General features: G+C 41.1%; 1 protein-coding gene across 2 annotated transcripts; it reads right to left on the bottom strand.

The window, feature by feature from the left end:
• Positions 1–50: 50 nt before the first annotated feature.
• seh1l (SEH1-like (S. cerevisiae)) lies at positions 51–20,441 on the bottom strand. Of its 2 annotated transcripts, none has more exons than XM_034173875.1 (9): positions 20,264–20,441; positions 19,736–19,786; positions 19,382–19,528; positions 17,088–17,299; positions 12,927–13,025; positions 12,694–12,834; positions 11,885–12,039; positions 7,736–7,889; positions 51–533 (listed from the first exon to the last, which is right to left on the bottom strand). In XM_034173875.1, exons 1-9 carry the CDS (start codon positions 20,372–20,374, stop codon positions 452–454), a joined length of 1,152 nt encoding a protein of 383 aa, XP_034029766.1. In that variant the 5' UTR covers positions 20,375–20,441; the 3' UTR covers positions 51–451. The 2 variants fall into 2 exon arrangements, with proteins under 2 accessions (XP_034029766.1, XP_034029765.1); XM_034173874.1 differs by lacking the exon at positions 51–533 and adding an exon at positions 614–1,873.
• Between the last annotated feature and the right edge of the window lie 3,689 nt (positions 20,442–24,130).

The raw sequence follows: 24,130 nt of genomic DNA, 5'->3' as shown, positions 1-24,130 counted from the left end.
AAAAGCAAAAGCAGAAAGTCTTTATTTGAAATAAGTGGCATTTCATTTCATTTCATTTATGACATTCAACACTTATTGGACCTCTGGGGTTTCGGATAGGGGCAGCAGCACTCTAGACAAGCGCCTGTGGGGAGGAGCCTGAGGCTGGGGAGGAGCCTGAGGCTGAATCGGCTCCACGTCATAGTGCTCAGGGAGGGACGAGGGAGGCAGCAGGTGACCACACCTGGTCCCCGCTCTGGGAGGATCCAGACACCAGGGGGATGACAACACAGAGTGGAAACAAAAAGGATGGAAAAGAAGGAAAGGATGCATGTCAGGATGGAAACGCTCACACATCAGAATGGCAGAGAGGAAATGGAAAAGCATGCAGTTTGCATGCAAACAAAGTGCCAGAAAGTGCATCACACAAAATCAACACAAGCAGGTCAGACAGGAGGCGATGCAGGAGATGTCAAGAACACAGAGGATGCTGGGAAATCTTTGGAGAGATCAGCTGCCGTGGGGGAGGAGCAAAGGGAGCTCTGGTCTCAATCCTGCGTGCAGTCAGCAGCACAAAAACCATCATGTTACACACACAAAAAAAACATTAACACAAAAACCCCACTGCAACAAGTCCTTGGAAAGCAAGAAAACCTTTATGCAAATTCATTTTTTTAACAATACAAGTTAATAGATGAGAACAGTATCAGAGAACACAGTCTGTACATCACTCAGGTTAAAGTCAGATTACATGTTACAGACTCGATCAGAGGTCATCACAGGTCGCGCCTACGTTTCGGTTCTACTGGCACAGACGTCAGGTCTGCAGACCAACACGATTAAAAAAGGTCCTAAACCAGAGGTCTCAAACCTCATCATCACTTTGAGCAGGTGGAATCAGTTAATCAGTGAAATAACCTGGTGGAGTGGGTGGTTTCACAGAAAGCCTGCACTCTCTTGGCCCTTTCTGGAACTGGTTTTAGACCTCTGTCCTAAACAGTGTAATGTTTCAAGTGTAAAATAAAAATACTAAATCATTTTTAATATTCCAATATCTCACCTGCTTTGTTTCACTTTTAAGATAAATTTGACGGACACCAAATTGTTAGTGTGCCAAACTGCCTAAAACAGATTTTAAAATACTTTAAGTATTAAACTGGTGTCAACCAACTCATTTTAACTAAATTAGTCATAATCCGGTTGCCAACCATTCTACAAAACTTCACACCAGTATAGTGGATTTAAATGATTTTAATGGGTTTAATCCAGTTTAAATCCTGTAAACTGGTTTTAACCATTTCAATGACAATGGTAAATTGGACTTAAGATGTCTAAATTAGTAATAATCTGTATGAAAACACTTTCACCCCAGTACAAACTAATAAAGTGACTTCAAACAACAAATTCGTTTAAATCCAGTTTAACCCAAATGTTTGAGAACTGCTTTTAAACAAGTCTAAACCAAAGGTGAACTTGATTTAACACGCTCTAAATTTGACAATGTGGTTTTTATAAATTACCCAAACAATCAAGTCTTTCAAACATACAAAATGAAGCAATATTTGCCTTTTGCCTCCAAAAATGCACAGGTTTCTTTTTTGTTTAATCCCCCAACCACACCAACATTTTATAGGAAATAATTGATTAATCATAATAAAGATGACTCAATCATTAATGAAAATAAGTTCTGAAGCTCTGTCAGTTATTTGTGGGACTAGTTCACTTGTTGATTAAAAACAGAAGGCGCCAATGAAAATAAGTGTGAGTGTCAGCAAAAAGTGGAGTTTAAGTGTTGGGTTGAATTCAGGATCCTGAGACTTTCTTTAAAAATGAAGTATGCTGGGTTGTGGTCTGGTCAAGATCCAGAACTTCACGCCTGTGAAAACCTCCAAGTCTGTGTCACAGAGAGGAAAATAACTTAGGATACCAAATAAATGATGAAATCCTTAATTAATAATTTGTGCACACAAATCCAAAAATGCTTTCAGCGTGTTCAGTCAGCTGGAGCAGAAAAGTCGTCATCATGCTCCATCGAGCCGAGGTCAATTAATTAATTTGTCACAAGTTAAAAATCTCAGAACAACATTTAAATTCTTTAAATCCAAACCTTCCACCACCAGGGCCCAGTTGTTCAAAAGGTGTATTCTGGATCAAAATTATCCAGATTTTGAAATCTTTTTTTTTTTTTATCCTATCCAGATCACGTAATCCTTTTTCTCTTTTATCCCAGTTGTTCAAAGCAAAGTTGGATCTGGATCAGTCTGATCCAGATCCAAATGTTTCAAGATTACCAAATCCAGATAATGAATGCTCTAAATTAGACTGCATATCACACTGAAGGCTACTAGGTGTGTGTATAAAAAACAGGTAGCCTAGCCAGCTTGAGGTACCTCAAATTGTATTTATTTGAAGAAACAAAAAGCAAGCACAGAAAATACAAATACCCCATTTTCAATAACGTTTGTCCTGCCAGACCATATCTGCCCCACAAGAAAATAAAATAAGCAAATTTATTGCATGGCTGCGACGCTACTCGCGCTCTGATTGGCTGATTTCCGTTCTGATATTTTCCCATATCAAACGGCTTACCATGACAATCGATCCGGAACACGCATCACATTCGTTACAAACACGATTAGATAAACCAAGTCAGATATGAACATACTCCATAAATATCTAAACAGCATTGAAAACACACACACACTAAAAACTTAGCAGCTAACGACCGGACCATCCATTAGCAAGTTCTTCATGGAGGTGAAGTCAACAGGTCTGACTACGAGCAGTCAACAGCTTCATATTCAGGCAATAGCTTAAGTGTTTATTTATAGTAGTCAATTATTTACCTTGCTTGCTTGGTCTGTACGGGAATATCAGACCTTGGTGTTTTTCTGCATGGACCTCGCCAACGCTCGGTCCGTTCTTACACCTCAGTCTGATATTTTCCAGTACAGACCTCGTGCTCAGTTAATAATCCTTTAATACATTCCATGTACTTCAAATTAAAATTTAATAACTCAACCTTAAAAACACTGGAAAACAAACAAAAACACACAAACACGCAGCCTTCTTCTTCTGTGGAATGACCAAGCTGTGCTTAGAGAAGGAGGATCTCAAGTTCAGCTTTGGTTTGCTGCAGTTTGGTTAAAGTAATTTGTTCCTCTGCCAGGCCAAACTGTAGCTCTGCTCTTAGTTTCTCCTTTAAGACGTGCCCTATAGGCATCATCATCATCTTTCTTTGCCAAAGGACGTTTTAAGCCTCAATGATTTCCTGTTGCAGTGATAAGACCCCCATCACACATAGCAAGAAAGCACAGGAACCAGGCCGACACGGCAAAAATGGCCATAATTCCCAGACGTAGTGAGGGTAGGACGTGTGTAGACTGTGGGCAGATCCTGTCCAGACTGCCTTGTCCACACCTGCATGATCGCATCCAAAGCATATTTAGACAGCAGGTAGATGACAGACTGCTGCACGATGTCCAAACGTCTAGATGGCAAACACAGGACCGGAGTGGGAGCCAGCGCTCTGTCCTCCCTTTGCACAGGCCCTTCCAGCACTGAACATCAGAGTACAACCAACATATGGACTGGACTCGCGCCATGTGTCAAAAGCCACCATTGGTGCCGTAACTCACTCACTCACATGCAATCACATCTTCACTCGTCCTCTCTTTCCCAGTGCTCACTGACGTCACAGCAGAAGATCGCACGTACATGTATAGAACAGGTGATGAAATGGTCACTCAGTTCTGTGTGTTCGTAACGGCTGAACGAGCTGCTATGCGTGCGCACCGGGTGCACGTGCACGCCGCTGTCAACCACTGGACACCTTTTGCTGCTAAAGTTTGCAAGCAGTGAGCCAAGCTTTCCCATGTGTGCAACATTCGTCAGACGCAGCCTTTCCAGCGAACTTAAATTTTTTGCTCACTTGAGCAAAAGCAGCACAACTCAACGCTGGACAGTGCAACGTCCGGTCGGATTATTGGTCGTGGCATGTCGTGGTTGTTTGCAGCACACAACAGCTGGGTGAGAGGATTTAACCACAGGCGGTGGTTCCCTGCATGGCTCCTGTCCACCATGGGCTGTGAAATGCTCCTGGGGCTGTGTCGGAAGTTAGATTCATGTTTAATAATGTTGTCAGGGGCTGGCGAAACAGGTCTCTGTCATACCTCCAACAGACGTAAATGGTGATCAAGTAATAATATGTATATTACAGCGGTGAGATCCGTTCAGCTGTGAGCCTCTGACGCATGCAATGATGCATTAATGCGCTTGGGACAGTGGTGAGATGCACCTGTCCATGGTGTCACAATTATGATGGACAATATTTAACATTATTTATGTCACCCATGGAGAGGAATGGAAATGCATCTTTACTGTAAGGACTATTATGGATAACAGCCCGTTCGGATCTGCATCGGCGTGTGCTGTGCAACGCATTGACCTGCAGTGGCACATGGTGCTTTCGGTTTGATTGTTCACATCCACTGCACATGATGAATGTGTGGCACATAAATGTTGTTACATATCAACGTTTCCTTTTCCCTTCCTGCCCGGGGTTGAGTGGAGGTGGACACATGTGGCACAAGTAGGACATGCTGGCAGGCTTTGCCATCTCAGAGTTCCATCAACCGCGATCGTTTCAGTTCCTGTTATGACGCCATCAGAATATGTAGATTGCAATCATATGGCACACAAACTGCACATGGACCGCCGTCAGATGAGCGTCCCATCTCGACAGCGCCAAGAGTGTTTTGAATTGTGCAACACACGCGGACAGCCGAGCGAATGGCATACAAATAATGAATGTTTATGAGTTTAATGGTAGATAAAAAAAAAAAATTCAGAGAAATTAGTCCAGCTTTTCCTTCTAACTTCCTGCTAACAGCGTCCAGATGGCTTACAGTGCAGTGGATTTATTTTGTGCGTGCATGCGCGCGCTCGTGTTGTGTGTGTGTGCATAGAGTGTAATGGTACCAAACGTATGGAACCAAATTTGCACTCTAAATGCAATGCAACACAAATGGCATGAATAATCCATGCCATGTGACATACAAACCACTAATCAAATGACAAGGATCCACTCAGCCGTTCTATAATACCAACTATGTAGACTGCTGTCTGTCTGTCCATCTGAAGACGGATAGACAGACAGCAGTCAATACTTCCCGACTGTGGCCGGATGTGTCATTCTGACACCATTCGGCCTATGTGTGACGGGGGTCTTACTCTCTATACTTGTGCAGATCCACCTTCTTCCACAGTAACAGAACTGAGATCAAGAACCAGTTTCCTCTGCATCAGTAGGAACTGACTCACGTTCCTCTTCAGCCGTGAAGAGTAACGGCCCCCTGCAGCAGCCTGTGTCCCATGTAGAAATTGCGAATGCTCCCCTCCAATAATGTCAAGAACCAAGTCAGTGTATTCACCTCTCTTGAAGGGCTTGTTGCCTGTATGAGTGGTTTTTGTCTCTGTGTGGTTGCTTGTTGCTTTGGCCTTTAGAGTCTTCCATCTAAATTTCACCTGATTAATGGTTCTCTTCTGGCCAGATCCTGTGGCATTTACATTCTGTGTGATTTCAGCCCAAACATCATTTTTCTTCTTGCTGATCAGCTCTCCTCCCTTTGGACAACTAAAAACATCCTACTATTGAGGCATAATGACGCTTTACGCCTTGCAGCACTGCATGGGTTTCTGCCACTGTGAAATTAGATCCTTTTGAGGTCATGGTTCCACCTGTGTGGTGCACAGAGGTTATATAGGCCAGTAGTGTGAATTAATCCATAATTTCAACTATATGGTTTGAGAATCAGTTGAAAAAATATCAATAAATAAATGTGTACCTACTAGATGATAAATGTTATTTATATGACCAGAATTTAATTCAAGTCACATTTTGTTCCTGCTGGGATTAAAATAATCCTGATTTTTTTTTTGGATCAAAGTTATCCCTACTAAAACATTTTGAACAACACAAACTGATGAAAACCAAAAAAATTGGAGTACGTGATCTAATCTAATCTCAGAATCCGTTTTTGGTTTTCAACAACCTGTTTTCAAGAACTGATCCAATCCATTATGCAAAAAATCTGATATTACTTTAAAGCAACTGGGCCCAGATGGAGACAAAAGACAAAGTGAAAGAAATCAACAAAATAACTCAACTATTTCAAGAGTTTTAGTAAATTAGTTTCATTTAATCAAGCAAAAAGGCAAAAACAATCTCAGGTTCCAGCTTCTCCAACTTGAGGATTTACTGCTTCATCTCATTTTTAGATTCAATATATTTTTGAAAGTGTTGGCTAAAACACTACGTGAACTTTGGAATATGGGAAAGTCTGACAAACGTCCCACATTTTAAAGACTAAACAGCTGATTTAAAATAAAATCAAGATTACTAGTTGAGTCCTTCAACACACAGTCATTGTGTACACAAATAGTGAGATTTTCTGAACTCAGCATAAATACGACCACACATCAGCTCTGGAACGGCGCAGCTTCAAAGGCCATTTAAATGTTACGTGTCGTAGCAACCAGTGGTGGGCACAGCTAACCAAAAAGTTAGCTTTGATAACCGCTAATCCGCTAACTGAAAAGTTAACTTTTATAACACTCCCATCCAGTAGATGTCAGTGTTCTATGCATTTTGATTGGGTAGAAGGTGATTGAGATGAGACTCATTTTCCCATAATGCCTTTTGGTGCTCACATCTTTAGAATTAGTGCATTACTTTAAAAGATATGTGCGATATGTTGATAAACTGTCCTGAATTAGTCTGGTTTATAAATGAAACCATGAGTGAAAAGTGCTTTGTGTTTGATGTCTCCTGCTCTCAGTGTCTGTGCTGTTCTATGTGGAAAGTAAATGACTTTTTTTGTTGCAGTAGCAGCCGCATCGTCTCCTTCTGGTGGGGGGAGGGCTGAGCTCAGCTCCTCACAGTGGTCTGACTGTTGCAAAACATGCAATAGACAGGAACCAAAATTTATGATTTTAGGATTTACAAAATGTTTCTGACTGTTAAGGTTTACTCACTATGCCAACAAAAAAAAGTTAGTGGAAGCTAATTGTTTTCAAAGTTAGCTGAGAAGCTAACATGCTAACAAAAAGAGTTAGCTTTGCTAATTAGCGGTTAGTAGAATTATGCCCACCACTGGTAACAACACTTCATGAAATTGTACTTCAGTGGCTGTATTTATACTCTCAACATTACACATGGTTACTGCAGGAGGTTAGTGAGGCTCATTCACACCATCCTGCCCAGCAAAGAGTTTGGCAAAAGTTGACTCAATAACACATTAAACAAAATGAAGGAGAAATAAAACATCTCCATGTAAACAGAATGTTGGCGTAGAGTTTCAGACTGCAGCTCATCAAACTACAACTTTGCTAAACTTACAAAAACGTAGAAAAATTTGCAGGAATAACAAAATATGACATTTATACAGATTTATTTCACTTGGTCACTTGTTAGTCTGAAGAACCGGGTCAAAATGTAAATCCGACACCAGTACTGGAATTTGCAAAGAAAAGAAAAGAAGAAGAAGAAGAAAAAAAAAAAAAAAAAAAAAAAAAAAAAAAAAAAAAGAATAGAGACATTTTGCTGCAGAAACTTCATGCTGGAAGCCAGAAGTCAAGCTCTTTGCCTGAGTGCAGTTTTGGGTCCGTTTGGGTCAGTGAGCAGCTGTGGTCCCAGTCAGTGTGAGGCAGGGTCAGTGGGTCAGTTCTGCCAGGCTTGGCTCGTGGCCCTACCTACCTTCCTGCAGGTACACCGTTTAGGGCATTCTGGGAGGTATGACCAGATGAACCCACCACAGTGGTGATGGTGGCGGGCTGACCAGACGAGCCGGTCAGCGGGCTGCCGTCCCCCTTCAGGATACCGGTGCACTTCCAGTTGTCCATGTAATTTGCTGCAGAAGAAACAAGGCGACCATTTCAATTCCATGTGGAGTTTGACAAACAGGATGTCAGGTCACAGCTCGGAATGTAAACGTGAGGTACACCGTCCTCCAAAAGTATTGAAACCCTTGGTATTTCAATGTCAAATTATCTTCATGAAATAAAATCTCTACAACTTGATAGAAATGATTAATTAAAAATATAAAAGGCAAGATGATGGGTTGCATAAGGAATAGAACACTTTGGTATAATACCTGTAAATAAATCAGTTTTATTGCCAGTTTTCTTCAGACAAGTCAAGGGATGGATACATGAACATGTCTTGGACTTTATTTACATACATTATGAAGAAATACTAACAGTATGGCACATTGGCACTCTGGGGTAAATCTGAGTGGAGTTGACAGTTCTCAAAAACTGATTGACTGTGCAAGAAGAAGAAGAGTGAGGAAAGCCACCAAGACACCCAGACAACCCAGAAGAAGTTACAGGCTTCTGTGGCTGTGATTGGAGAAATTATGCACAGTGTATGTTTTGCATGTTGTAGCCCCAGTTATACAGCTTCATGATGAAGTGGTATAGAGGTGGATTTTCTTTCACCAAAACATCAAATCTAGGCTTGCATCTCAGATGTACTTTCTCGCAAACTGTAGCTGAACTTTCAGGTCATCTTTTTAAGAAAAGCATCAGCAGGGGTAAAAGTCATTTTGAGGGAAAGATGAATGCAGCAATGTACAGAGACATCTTGGATGAAAACCTGCTCCAGAGTGCTCTTGACCTCAGACTGTGGTGACAGTTCATGTTTCAGCAGGACAATGACCATAAACACACAGCCAAGATATCAAAGGAGTGGCTTCAGGACAACTCTGTGAATGTCCTTGAGTGGCCCAGCCAGAGCCCAGATCTGAATCTGATTGAACATCTTTGGAGAGATCTGAAAATGTCTGTGCACCGACGTTCCCCATCCAACCTAATGGAGCTTGAGAGGTGCTTCAAAGTGGAATGGAATGAACTGCCCAACGATAGGTGCACCAAGATTGTGGCTTCATATTCACAAAGACTTGAGGCTGTAATTGCTGCCAAAGGTGCATCAACAAAGTATTGAGCAAAGAGTGTGAATACACATGTGATTTCTTAGTTTTTTTTTTTTGTTTTGTTTTTTAATAAATTTGCAAAAATAAATAAATAAAAACTTTTTTCATGTTGTCATTCTGGGGTGTTCTGGGTAGACTTTTGAGGGGGGAAAAATGAATTTAGTTCATTTTGGAAAAAGGCTGTAACATAACGAAAAGCGGAAAAAGTGAAGCACTGAATACTTTCCAGATGCGCTGTAGATATTACATAGAATGTTCATTTTGCACAACTCACCCTGAAACTTTCCCCATATAATCCGGTTCTGCCAACATTCCGAAACAATGGGCAGATTTCTCCAAATTTATTGCTGATACAAGGATTTTGAGTTATTTTATGACAATGTATATAATATTTTTTTATTTTGACAAAAACTGAGGATAGAGCATGTTATAAATCTGTTGATTATTTTAGGCAAAAAAAAAAAAAAAAAAAAGTTATTCATGTTATCACTATGGGGCATTGAGAGTTAAGGGAAAAAATTAATTTACTCCTTTTTGGAATAAAGCTGCATCCAGGTACACAACCCAGGGTTCTCCCCAGAAATTTTTAGTATAGCGGTGCTGTTGGCAATTATCGCCCGAGGCGGCGCGTGTTGCGAGTCATTTTGACTGGTTTTAGATGCACTGAAAGCAAGAATAATAGACAAAAAAATTACACTTATGTTGTAATATCAAAGTTCTTTTTTGCATTTTTTCTGTCTAAGTTAAGAAAATAAATAACATTGAAAAGTTTAAAAACACAATGTTTGATGGACATAGCATTTGCTCTCTTCTTTAAAAATGACACACTGTACAGTACGACAGGCAGAGTTTTTCTGTCATGTTGACAGTTTAGTTTTTTCTTTTTAACATTTTTGAGTGAGATTGCATATTTTTTTAAAAACAATATAACCCCTAATAGTCTTGTTTGAAGAAGAGAAATGTGAACTGGTTTGATTGTCAAACCAGAATAAAATTTATTGCAAAGTAAGTTCTCACATATAAGTAATCTGATCTGGGGTCACTGGTGCATAAAACAATAATAAAAAGAAAACAACAACAAAAAAAAAGGTTCCGCAAGAAGTAAATCTGCTCTTTTAATGATGAAATCCTGGATGAAAAACTTTCTGAATCAGTTTTTCACACTTTACTGTTTCACTGAGGCTGTGTGGTGAAGATGATCATTGATTAAAATTGCATCACTGCTTTTTTACAGCGTGTAGCGTCTGCTGTTCACACTAGCTTTGAGCCGGATACTCATTTCAGATGAGTATCCAGTACGGATAAAGCATTTTTGACGAGCACGATCTGAATAAAACTCATCAACATCTGTGCTCGATTGTCTTCACACTCTGTGATTGACCAGTCACACACAGTGCCTGCCCTCCCTACACAGACACGTCTCTCTGCAGCTTCACACTCTCACTCACACACACACACACACACACACACACACACACACACACACACACACACACACACACACACACACACACACACACACACACACACACACACACACACACACACACACACACACACACACACAGGATCTCTCTCTGTGTGCTTGGCTTGGTTGCCTCATGTTTCTCTCTCAGTATTCCTTAAGTTTTCTTCAGCTCGCCTCTTACTTGGTGAAATTGTTTTGTATCATACGCAGTGCTTTTGACATGACAGACCTGAAAACAGCTCCATGTTGCGCCTCCACCCCGGTTGTTTATTTATTTTTTAACCATTTGCTCTTCGTTTTGTTGGTGATATAAAGTCAGTTGTAAAACTTTGCTCGTACTGAACGCGGTGCTTTTGAGAAGAATACAGTGAACAAGGCTGACATATTATTTCCCTGTTTGCCATCACTGGATGTTTGCATGAATCACCAAGTTCACACAGATCATTAAAAAAAAATAAACACAGTCTTACAGACCACTTACAAACATATAGCTAAACACGCAAAGTAGCCTATATTAATATTTTTACTGAATATGGCTGCATGCAGTATGTGATACTTTCTCACTGCAGTTCATAAAAATAAATTGGGCAGTCGAACAACCACTCCCTCCCTCTCACACACACACACCTTAATCAATATTCTTTAACTTTGTGTGGAAAAAGAAATGCCAAGAATGTTAGGTAGAAAAAATAAATAATTTTTTTGGGGGGGGAAATCACAGTTTTAAAGGTACTGTTATTAGTTTAGAAGATTGTTCATGGACTTGCACCTCCCTATCTGGCTGACCTGGTAAGCCCCTATGTACCAGCTCGGGCCCTGCCTTCACAGGGTGCAGAACTTTTGTGTTCCCAGGGTGAATAAAAAGTCTGACGGTCACAGAGCTTCCTCCTACCGTGCCCCAAATCTGTGGAACAATCTCCCAGCACACATAAGGCAGTCGGATACTGTGGAGACTTTTTTGTCCTGCTTGGCCCCCGTGCTGCTGTCTGCAGCTACATTTGGGGGCCAAACATCGCTGCCATTTTCAGCGAACGACTCAAACTGTGGAGCAGGTCACTGAGCGGGATAAGGAGTTATGAATACTAATATAATGACCTGGCTTTGATCCAGGACACTTAATCTGCATCATCTCAGTCCACCCAGCTGTAAATGTGTACCGGCTTCAGCTGGGGGACATAACCTGTGACTGACTGGAGTCCCGTCCAAGTGGAGCCAGACTTTCATTAGTTTTACGCTGGGCCTCGGCGCACGTACATGTCCAACTCATGTTTTAAGGCTGCAAGTATGTTGCATGACAGGTTGTCCTCAAATGAGGTTAGGTCTGGAGAGAAACCACACATGTGGTTTCTCTGTTGGATCCAAGTGTCCAAGCGTTTTGTAACGTCAGAGTCAGTCCATCCTGTCATCGTGCTTGAATTAAGACAGACCAATGAGAATTCCTCACCTTTCCACAGGCGCACACAGCCGTCATCCCCGGAGGAGGCCAGCAGGGTGCTGGTGATGTTCCAACTCACGTGCCACACCTGAGAGTTATGGTTGTCAAACTGAGCCACAATCTGCACCTCAAACTTGGTGGGCCCTGAAGAGACACTCTCCTTTCTGAAACAGACACCCACAATACATAAAAAACCAAAACAAAACTGTATTTTAGACACTTTCTCAACGACAGTACAATCACAACCTTTGGGGGGGGGGGGGGGGAGATAAAATGAGATCGCTCTCAACACATCTACATCGATCCAAAGCACAGTTTTTATTTTAAATTTGAGTCTAGGCAAAGTCACTAAATAAAGTTCCCGTTTTGCTTATACACTGACATTAACAAGGAGTGAATGATTATAGCCTCAAAATTATATGACGATATTTATGTTACAGAAAAAATAAAATGAACTACTGAACAACAACTGGAGGCAATCCGTCACTTTCAGATAGGACTGGACCTGCACAGTTGTGTGTGAGGAAGCGTAAATGCGAAATTGCGCAATGTGAAGTCGCAAATTGAAAATATGCTTAACACAAAGATCTATTAAAAAAATAAGACAAAAATATGGGCATATTTAGTAGAACTTTCTCCTCCACTGCAATAATGACAACTGAAATGACATTTTAGGACAGTTACAGGTAATTTGATGGATAATAATAATCTGATGTTAATATGACCACGTATAACTTCATCTCATCAGTTACACTAACCAATCAAAGATATTTTGCTGATCAATATATAAAAAGTAAAACATCATGAGCCAATCTCACCTCAAAGGAATGAGTTTAAAGATTCGGACGTCTTTGGTTGCAATAGCAAGCACATGGAAAGATCTTCCCAGGTTTGGAGCAAATGCAATGTCATGGACCGCGTCAGTGACCGTCGTCAGAGTCTCCACCTTGGCATATTTCCTTTTCATCACCCAGAAAACAATAAAAACTTCTGATAACACACACGAAACCAGTGAATGTACAAAAGTAAACAACACTGAAAGAAAACTGACCTTGTGTTTTCATTGTACTCGTAGATCTGCACTTTCCCACCGTACGCTACGTTGCTGTCGTCACTGCCCACAGCGAACATCGGGGTGTGTGTGCGAGAGCTGCGTGGAAACAACACGTGATGACAGGCTGCTGAAAACCTCACATTTATAAAACAGGCGAGCATAGTGTGGGGCGGCAATAGCTCAGTTGGTAGAGCAAGCCATCTTGTGACTGAAGGGTCGGCGGTTTGAATTTGGCTCCCAACCAGTCAAAAATCTGCATGTTGTTGTGTCCTTGGGCAACACACTTAACCCACTTTGCCTGCGTATGAATGAGGTGGTGGTCGGAGGGGCCGTAGGCACAGAATGGCAGCCACGCTTCCGTCAGTTTGCCCAGGGCAGCTGTGGCTACACGAGTAGCTTACCACCACCGATGTGTGTGTATGTGCGAGTGAACAAATAATGCAACTTGTAAAGTGCTTTGGGCCTCTTGAAAAGCACTCTATAAATCAAAGGCATTATTAACCAACAAACTGCTGCCAAGAGCACTCAACAAAAACAACAATACAACAACATTTGACCGTTTCCAGCTTTAAAAACAATAAAATTTGCACGTGTGTTACCCTGGTACCTACAATTTAAAGAAAAAATTATGCAAAATCTCAAGTAAATACCTTTCATATTTTCACATGTGCCTGGCGGCCACCAGCAAAAGGTTTCGGAATTAAAAGAAAAACATTTCTGGCTACAGCTTCAATCACACACACACCTTATTTCCAACATATATGTGATAAGATTAATCCCTGCAACAACCCCAAGCAGGTGGCACAGGAGCTATGAGCAAATTCAACTCCAGCCAGCAGGTGGCAGTGAAGTCTATGGCATATCACACACGTAAGTGATATAAAGTTACCGATCTGGTGCATCAAAGCTCACCAGGTTTTAATCAGTAAAATCTCATGATGGTCTCTTAATTTGGAGACGTACAGGGTGACAGCATTTATTGTTTCTATCGGCTTGTCTGGGTCTCTCTGGGAAACTCCTTTATGACATCACTGAGCTTTTCCAAAGAGACCCAGGAAAGCCGAAATGAAGCCCTTATCTGGACATCTCCATGTTGGCAGCACTTACTCTGCTTACATCACAATGAAGCCAGAAACTGTTTAAAAAAAAAAAAAAAAAAAAAAAAAAAAAAGGTGGAGCTTGGGTGGTTCGGGGTGTGACAACAGAAACATGAACATGCCCCTATCTTGGAGTCCATACCAGCTAAGCTAGAAGTCTAACCTCGGCTCAGGTGTTTATTGAATCACATTTTGGGGCACTGCACGGTGGATCTCATAATGGTTTGTCCTGGTGTGGACATTCACATCTAACAATATTTCAGCACACAAGCAGCTATGCTATTGCAGGTGTTTGTAATAAAATGCTCATCACTGCCAGTGGACTCTGCAGACGCTGAGAGACGGAGATGGGCTCAACAACTGTCACTCAAAGCAACCATGCCCCTAATTAAGCATAACTTTTTGGCTTAAAACATCTAAAACTAAGACATTAGAAACAAAATTCACCTCCCCCCACCCATAGAACCGCCATGAGGAGGAAACCATCTAAAGGGACCAAAAAGGATCTTCTTGACCAGGCTGCAAACATTTGTTTCTGCTCTAAAGTTGGATATTTTAATATGGATTTCAATGGGAACCTGTTTGTTTTTAGAGCCAGCCTCAAGCAGCTAGTGAAGGAACTGCAACTTCTCTCTTCTTCTGGGCAGGCTTCAACCAAGTCTAGGCAGCACAGTGGCTAGCACTGTTGCCTTACAGCAAGAAGGTCATGGGTTCAATTCCCACTTGTGGCCTTTCTGTGTGGAGTTTGCATGTTCTCCCCGTGTTTGTGTGGGTTTGCTACGGTTTCCTCCCACATTTAAAAGACATGCAGGTTAGGTGAATTGGAAATTTTAGAATTGCCCAGGTCTCCCTTGCAAAAGAGGTCTTGATCTCAATGGGACTAACCTGGCTAAATAAAACTAAACTAAGCACAACAGATGTTGCAAAGTATTCCTTTTTAAATGCTACAACCCCTGGCAATAATTATGGAATCACCGGCCTCAGAGGATGTTCATTCAGTTGTTTAATTTTGTAGAAAAAAAGCAGATCACAGACATGACACAAAACTAGTCATTTCAAATGGCAACTTTCTGGCTTTAAGAAACACTAAGAAATCAGGAAAAAAAAAATTGTGGCAGTCAGTAACGGTTACTTTTTTAGACCAAGCAGAGGGAAAAAAATATGGACTCACTCAATTCTGAGGAATAAATTATGGAATCACCCTGTAAATTTTCATCCCCAAAACTAACACCTGCATCAAATCAGATCTGCATCTAAAAAGGAATGATCACACCTTGGAGAGCTGTTGCACCAAGTGGACTGACATGAATCATGGCTCCAACACGAGAGATGTCAATTGATGTCAATGTTGCAAAAGATGTTGGTTGTTCACTGGACCAAATACAAACAACATGGGAAGGTTGTTAAAGGCAAACATACTGGTAGACCAAGGAAGACATCAAAGCGTCAAGACAGAAAATTTAAAGCAATATGTCTCAAAAATAGAAACTACACAACAAAACAAATGAAGAACAAATGGGAGGAAACTGGAGTCAACGTCTGTGACCGAACTGTAAGAAACCGCCTAAAGGAAATGGGATTTACATACAGACAAGCTAAACGAAAGCCATCATTAACACCTAAACAGAAAAAATAAGGTTACAATGGGCTAAGGAAAAGCAATTGTGGACTGTGGATGACTGGATGAAAGTCATGTTCAGTGATGAATCTCGAATCTGCATTGGGCAAGGTGATGATGCTGGAACTTTTGTTTGGTGCCGTTCCAATGAGATTTATAAAGATGACTGCCTGAAGAGAACATGTAAATTTCCACAGTCACTGATGATATGGGGCTGCATGTCAGGTAAAGGCACCGGGGAGATGGCTGTCATTACATCATCAATAAATGCACAAGTTTACGTTGATATTTTGGACACTTTTCTTATCCCATCAATTGAAAGGATGTTTGGGGATGATGAAATCATTTTTCAAGATGATAATGCATCTTGCCATAGAGCGAAAACTGTGAAAACATTCCTTGCAAAAAGACACATAGGGTCAATGTCATGGCCTGCAAATAGTCCGGATCTTAATCCAATTGAAAATCTTTGGTGGAAGTTGAAGAAAATGGTCCATGACAAGGCTCCAACCTGCAAAGCTGATCTGGCAACAGCAATCAGAGAAAGTTGGAGCCAGATTGATGAAGAGTACTGTTTGTCACTCATTAAGTCCATGCCTCAGAGACTGCAAGCTGTTATAAAAGCCAGAGGTGGTGCAACAATATACTAGTGATGTGTTGGAGTGTTCTTTTGTTTTTCATGATTCCATAATTTTTTCCTCAGAATTGAGTGATTCCATATTTTTTTCCCCTCTGCTTGGTCTAAAAAAGTAACCGTTACTGACTGCCACAATTTTATTTCTTGATTTCTTATAGTGTTTCTTAAAGCCAGAAAGTTGCCATTTGAAATGACTTTAGTTTTGTGTCATGTCTGTGATCTGCTTTTTTTCTACAAAATTAAACAACTGAATGAACATCCTCCGAGGCCGGTGATTCCATAATTTTTGCCAGGGCTTGTATGAGTTTAGCCAATAATTTGCATCACTTTTGACCAAAATTGGAGAAACGCTGTACAAACTGAAACTGACCTTCTGCACCAGTTTTGCTCTTGTGACTCCGTAACATTCAGTCAAAGATTTTGGAATCTTTACTATCAGACAAATAGTTTGGTATACTTTTTCATATGATTACAGCAATGTTAAACATTTATCCTTATGTAATGCTTCATTGACCCCTATCTGGCTATCACGGGCACCATACATTATTATGAAGACAATAGGGTGGACTGTAAATGTTATTTAGTCCATTGAATTGATACAGAAAAACCTGCTTGGCCCATGGACTAAACTGGTTTAAAGTTTCACAAACGCAACCCCTACCAGAGTGCTGCTGTCACTGCATTTTGTAATAATTTCCCATATTCTTGGACTGCACGTATTGTATGCTTTTGGGTGCTGTTGTGGGAAAACTTTCCTGACAGACCATAACATCAGGCTGCTGCCAGCAGTAAACCCACGGTCTCACCTGGAGGGGTTCCACGAAATGCAGCTGCAGCTGAGTTTGCAGGAGATTTCATGCTGCAGGGACCACTGGCTCAGGTTCATCACGTCAGGAGCCTCGTAGATCCTCACCACGCCATCAGCGGAGCAGGTGGTTAACATCAGGCCCATGTGTTTAGGAGCAAACTTTACATCAGTCACTGAAGTCCTGCTGTCCACAAGTGTGGTCCTTTTGATCTGAAGTAAAACAATGTGAAGTTATCAACTCTAAAATCAAGTGAAAAATGTGCAGAGAGCAGCCAACACATTTGGACGCCTTTAAACATGCAATCTTTACTTTGTACCGAATGTGTTTAGACAAACAGAACATAAATAAGCATGCCAGTGCAGTTCACAATGGGATACCAAACTGACTTTCAACTAGGAATGGGCAATATGGCCTCAAATCCATATCGCAGCATACATTGCAGCCTCTTGAGATAACAATATATAAGGGTGATTCTTAGACTACGGGCACTTATTATGTCCTTTGATCATATTGTATGAAAAACAGAAAAAAGGGGAAATTTCACACTTTTATAGTTATCTTTACAATGAAAGTGTGTTAAGAAATTTGTTCTAGTAGTCTATGATGACTTTTTCACCTTTTTTCAGCATCATTATATGCAAATATTGCTGTTTTGTGCTTGTCCCACACCCAGACTTTTGATCTTCAATGATAAAAATGAATGGTAAAGAAACGTTTTTTCTAATGTTTTAAAATATCTCTGAATAAAATATAAGTAAAATAATCAAAACATAATTGGGGTATTCAATGTCATACAACTGTTGTGATTTTTTTTTTTTTAAACAAAATGTAGTTGTCCCACACTATTGCCGTAATTACCACCACAACACTGTAATGTCCCTAAACAGTTTGTATGTAAGATTGTTTGGGTAGTTTCTATGGAGATAAACAGTGACATCAGAGCACATGTATATAGCGCCAAATCACAACAAACAGTTGCCCCAAGGCACTTTATATTGTAAGGCAATGGTGTGGTGGAAATTACATTTACAAGGCCAATAGTGCCGTAGTTAAAGAATCACCCATAAACTATAATAGACCTACCCTTATTGTTACATTGCTGCCACCTTCAGTCCATTAACATGCATTACCGCAATAGTGCAACAGAATTAACATCACCATCGTAGGCCAATCATTTGCATATTGTTTCTTTCGCCCATTACTACTGTCAACTCAAGTTTTTGACCAAAAAAGATTAGAGTACTCTGAGGGCACAATATCTCCCGCTGGCAAATGATGCATTGGTACAAGTTCTTGTTATATTCTGGTAACATTTCAAGATCTGTGGTAGTTGATTTTCAGAATGCAGATGCCAACCTATCTTGGAGTCCATACCAGCTAAGCTAAAAGTCTAACCTTGGCTCAGGTGTTTACTGAATCACATTTTTGGGCACTGCACGGTGGTTCTCATAATGGTTTGTCCTGGTATGGACATTCACATTTTACAATATTTCGGCACACAAGCAGCTATGCTATTGCAGGTGTTTGTAATAAAATGCTCAAAGGAAAACACAACAGCTAACAATCACTGCCAGTGGACTCTGCAAACGCTGAGAGACGGAGATGGGCTCAACAACTGTCACTCAAAGCAACCATGCCCCTAATTAAGCATAACTTTTTGGCTTAAAACATCTAAAACTAAGACATTAGAAACAAAATTCACCTCCCCCCACCCATAGAACCGCCATGAGGAGGAAACCATCTAAAGAGACCAAAAAGGATTTTCTCAACCAGGCTGCAAACATTTGTTTCTGCTCTAAAGTTGGATATTTTAATATGGATTTCAATGGGAACCTGTTTGCTTTTAGAGCCAGCCACAAGCAGCTAGTGAAGGAACTGCAACTTCTCTCTTCTGGGCAGGCTTCAACCGAGTCTAGGCAGCACAGTGGCTAGCCAACTCATGAAACTGGCAGTGTCTACGTTTGTAAATCAAGAGCCATAGCTCTTGTAAAATGTGTCAATCTTGTACAATATTACAATATAGAATATGTGTACTACCAACCTATAACAAGGAATTTTAACAAGTTTCCAAAAAATGAGAGAGAGAGAGAGAGAGGGGGGGGGGGGACAGAAATCACCACAACATAATCCTCCTTCAGCCTGTTGGCCAGCGGCGAATAAACCGCACAGACACTGAAATATGCCAATACAGTTGTGGCCAAAATTACCAGCACACCGATATTTTAAAAGAGCTAACAGACCGTGTTAATGTTGCAAACAGGCATCACTGACATGCTGGTGGTGGGACTCACCCAGTGATTCAGTCCTCTCTGTTTGTCATTTGATTCTCCGACAATCTCTTCCCACACAGCAGCCGTCCTATCAAAAGAGCAGGAGGCCAGAACCTGTCCAAATTCTGGATGAGCCCAGGTCACCCTCCACACGGATCCACTGTGCGTCTTCACACAAAAACAGAAGAGAGCAGAAACTCTGTTAACCCCAGCAGACTTTACATTTGAGGCTGACTAACAAACGGGCACATAAAAATAAATGAATGATGTAAAGGTGTTACACAAAGCACTGTTAACATGGGGATTTTGTTTTTAACGGTAGAGATGCAACCTTCATTATTTCAAAGAAAGTGAACAGCAGCTCGATGGTTTTACCTTCCAGCTGGCTGTGCAGTGCCATTCTCCGTTCTCACTTTTGTCCCAAACCTGAAAGAAACCACATCAAACTGATCAGAAACATTTTTTTATGATTTCACATATAAACAACTTCATCGACAGCTTCAATGCAATGAATCATAATTTTAAAAAACGTCACAACGCAGAAAATTAGAACGGTTTTAGGTCGTCAATATGGGCCGATTTTAAATGAATGAAACAAAATAATGCTTAAGTTTTTAATACTGACTGGGAAAAAAGTGAGAAAGCTTCCTACAAATTTAGCAAAGGTATCGGGACCTTCTTTAATTCAACGGAACAGACCGAGAAAAACAAAGACTGACAGACTAGTTTACCCTAAATGCCAAAGGTACAGCAGAAAATAAAACAGCTACGTTCAAACAGCCAAAACTGCTTCAAAGAAACACGCGCTAAATGGGAAAAGTTGAATCTGTGAGTGAAAGTTAACTGTGCAGCTAACGCTAATGTTAGCCTAGCCTAGCCTAGCCTAGCCTAGCATAAACGAACCTTAACACTCTGATCGCTGGAACACGTCGCCATTCTCCGGCCGTGAAAATCATACGACACATCGTGGATTAGATCCTTGTGATCTGCGGCAATACTACGAGCTACAAACATAATTTAAGACAAAATAATAATGTAACAACAACGCTACAGCTAACGCGGCAATGCTGCGTTCACGGCAGCTCAGAAATTAGCGTTCGCTTCTTCTTCTATCGAACACAAAAAAAAAAACGACAAATGCACTTGTTGGGCCACACGGTAGGTGCATTACCGCCACCAACTGTTAGGTTGTGGAACATTAATGGACTCTGACGTGCTATATTAATAAGGGGGAGATAAACAAGGTGGGGAGAATTGCACTTTGTACTATAGTCTATTGAATAACCCCCTTCCCTTTAATATGCAGTTAAATGACTCCAAGCTGGTGGTGTAATTTTGGAAAAAGAAAGTCATCCCTGAAGTGTGTTACACTGTTCTGTCCTGCTGTTCTGACATCGTCTAATAGAATTCTTCGCTGGCTGTTGTCTGCTTGTCACCCCAGTAACACGTGCTCCACCGTCTCTCTTCTGCTGCATCTCAAACATTGTCCGGTTTCATGTTTTCCAATGATGTTGAGTGTATGATTTAAACCTGTGTGACCTATACGTAGTCGTGTGGTTACTCCTTCCCTGCAACTTCATCTCCCCTGTCTCCTTGATACAAATAGTCCCTGAATTTTCCCTGAAGAAAACACAAGCAGACCAGACTCAGAGGGGTGACCATCTGCTTTGGCCATACTACCAATTACAAAGATCATTCAATAAGGGTGCAAATATATTTATGTGGGTTTTACAATTTCACATCAGGTTAAATCATGTATTTCAATGACAAACACAAACACATTAACATAGAAAAGAAATACAAATACAATGCATCTGGAAAGTATTCACACCACTTCACTTTTTCCACATTTTGTTATGCTACAGGCTTATTCCTATCATGATTGGGGTCTGTGGGGAGCGTGTTTTTGCTTTATTTTGTCTCTGCCGGTTTTCTGTCACTGTTATGTTTGCTTGGGGTTTTGGTGGAGGGACTTTTCTTGTCTGCTGTCTAATGCTTGGTGATGGGCGTTCCCTTCTTGTCCTCTCTCCTGCTTGCCTTCCACACACACCTGTCTTGCATTTCCTTCTAATCACTCTCTCTATTTAAGTCACACCTTCTACCTTACCTGTCTGTGACATTGTTGAGCCTTGAGCTACTTTTGAGCACTTTTACTCTGAGCATTTTTTCCCTTGTTGAGCCTATCTGTTTTTGACCCTGTCTGCCTGTTTTTGACCCTGTCTTTGCCTCATGCTTTGGATCCTGTTGTTTATCTTGGCCTGGTTACCCATGTAACAAACCCTGCCTGAACATTTATTAAACCGTTTTATCGTCATCTAAATCCTGTATTTGTGTCCAATCATGCTGTATCAGTAAGCCTGACAATTCCAAAATGGAGTAAATTCTTTTTTTTCCTTCAAAATTCTACTCACAACACCCCATAATGACATGGAAAAAGTTTTTTTTTTTTTTTGCACATTTATTAAAAATAAAAAAAAACTAAGAAATCACATGTACATAAGTATTCATACCCTTTTCTCAACACTTTGTTGATGCACCTTTTGCATCAATTACAGCCTCAAGTCTTCTTGAATATGATGCTTCAAGCTTGGTGCACCTATGTTTGTGCAGTTTTGTCCATTCCTCTTTGCAGCACCTCTCAAGCTCCATCAGGTTGGATGGGGAGTGTCGGTGCACAGACATTTTCAGATCTCTCCAGAGATGTTCAGTCAGATTCAGGTCTGGGCTCTGGCTGGACCACTCAAGGACATTCACAGAGTTGTCCTGAAGCCACTCCTTTGATAGCTTGCCTGTGTGCTTAGGGTCATTGTCCTGCTGAAAGATGAACTGTCACCACAGTCTGGGGTCAAGAGCACTTTGGAGCAGGTTTTCATCCAGGATGTCTCTGTACTTTGCTGCATTCATCTTTCCCTCAATCCTGACTCGTCTCCCAGTTCCTGCTGCTGAAAAACATTCCCACAGCATGATGCTGCTACCACCATGCTTCACTGTAGGGATGGTGCCTGGTTTCCTCCAAACATGACGCCTGTCATTCACGCCAAAGAGTTCAATCTTTGTTTCATCAGACCAGAGAATTTTGTTTCTCATGGTCTGAGAGTCCTTCAGGTGCCTTTTGGCAAACTCCAGGCGGGCTGCCATGGGCCTTTTACTAAGAAGTGGCTTCTGTCTGGCCACTCTACCATACAGGCCTGATTGGTGGATTGCTGCAGAGATGGTTGTCCGTCTGGAAGGTTCTCCTCTCTCCACACAGGAATGCTGGAGCTCTGACATAGTGACCATCTGATTCTTGATCACCTCCCTGATTAAGGCCCTTCTCCCCCAATTCCTCAGTTTACATGGGCGGCAAGGTCCAGGAAGAGTGCTGGTGGATCCGAACGTCTTTCATCTATGCATGATTGGAGGCCACTGTGCTCATTGGGACCTTCAAAGCAGCAGAAATGTTTCTGTATCCTTCTCCAGATTTGTGCCTCGAGACAATCTTGTCTCTTCAGACAAGTCCTTTGACTTCATACTTGGTTTGTGCTCTGACGTGCACTGTCAACTGTGGGACTTTATATGTAGACAAGTGTGTGTCTTTCCAAATCATGTACAATCAACTGAATTTACCCCAGGTAAATTGTCATTATAGGGTGTTGTGTTTAGAATTTTGAGGGGAAAAAACAATTTCAACCATGTTGGAATAAGGCTGTAATGTAACAAAATGCGGAAACAATGGAGCGCTGTGAATACTTTCTGGGTACACTGTAAATAATGAGATAAGTGTGGTCTTGTCTCCAGCAGTCTGAACTTGGGCTGGGGTGTGACATATGCTGTGGAGCCCTCTGGAAATGAGCTTTTAGCTTTTATTAGTAACCCACGTTAAATATTTCACATATGTACTGCTCAAATTGCACGTGACATTCAGTGACCGAAACAGAATTTCAATCAAACTATGTGAAATCATCATTAGTTTCTGATTGGTCAGTCTGTATCACACGGTTACGAAGCTACATACTATTACTTTTGTTTTCTATCCATATGTAGGGCTGAAATTATATTTTGAAGTGACTATCATAAAGCCTTTCTCTGGCTCCAAATATTTATCATTAACTTTAGTTCGTATTGTATTGCTCCAGCAGAGGGACCATTTTCTCAGATGACACCCCCCACTCCCCACCAATCCAACAAATCAAAAACATTTTTTTTCTAAACCCTTGATGTCTTTGGAGCTATTTTTAACCTGCATTTTGTATGACACAGGCTATTCATTTTAATAAAGCTTAAAAACTCTCAAAGAATAACATTCTGAAGTCATCGTCATCATCATCATATTCTTCGTCTTGTGGTGTAATGGACATTGTGGACATAATTGACCATACTGAGTGTGTTTCCTGTTTGGTATGTGGCAACATGCCCAAATGTGTGAAGCACATACCAAAGTGTCACCACTGGTGGTTAGAGCGTGACCCCTGTTTTACAGGTGTTAACACGCTGAGGTGTACATGTTGATGTTTCATGTCTTGGCCCCTGCGTTGTTAATTGGCAATGTGTACAGGGAGAAATAAGGTGACACGCCGATGCGTTGTCAAAATGGTACATTGTTGCTCCTTCTTTCAGCTATCACAGTTTCCACAATCTAAAGAATGTGAACAAATCCTGTTGTTTATCGTTGCAGCTTGTACAAGAACACATATCTGCACAATTCAGTCCTGAATTCAGACAGTGACATTTCTTTGGGTCAAAGCAGTACAAATGTGTGAGATCCCTCACTTCCACTGGAGCCACCCTTTC

This window comes from Thalassophryne amazonica, chromosome 7 (assembly GCF_902500255.1).
Source record: "Thalassophryne amazonica chromosome 7, fThaAma1.1, whole genome shotgun sequence".
NCBI classification, from domain to species: Eukaryota; Metazoa; Chordata; class Actinopteri; order Batrachoidiformes; family Batrachoididae; genus Thalassophryne; species Thalassophryne amazonica.
This window is presented reverse-complemented; position numbering and strand designations above follow the sequence as displayed.

Bases quoted from the DNA above. Each gene is read 5' to 3' on its own strand.
- seh1l (XM_034173874.1), bottom strand. From the start codon at position 20,374: ATGTTTGTAGCTCGTAGTATTGCCGCAGATCACAAGGATCTAATCCAC. The intron at 17,300-19,381 runs GTGAGTCCCACC...GTTTTACTTCAG, and splicing joins AGAGAGGACTGAATCACTGG to ATCAAAAGGACCACACTTGT. The intron at 13,026-17,087 runs GTGAGACCGTGG...GTTTCCACGCAG, and splicing joins ATTTCGTGGAACCCCTCCAG to CTCTCGCACACACACCCCGA.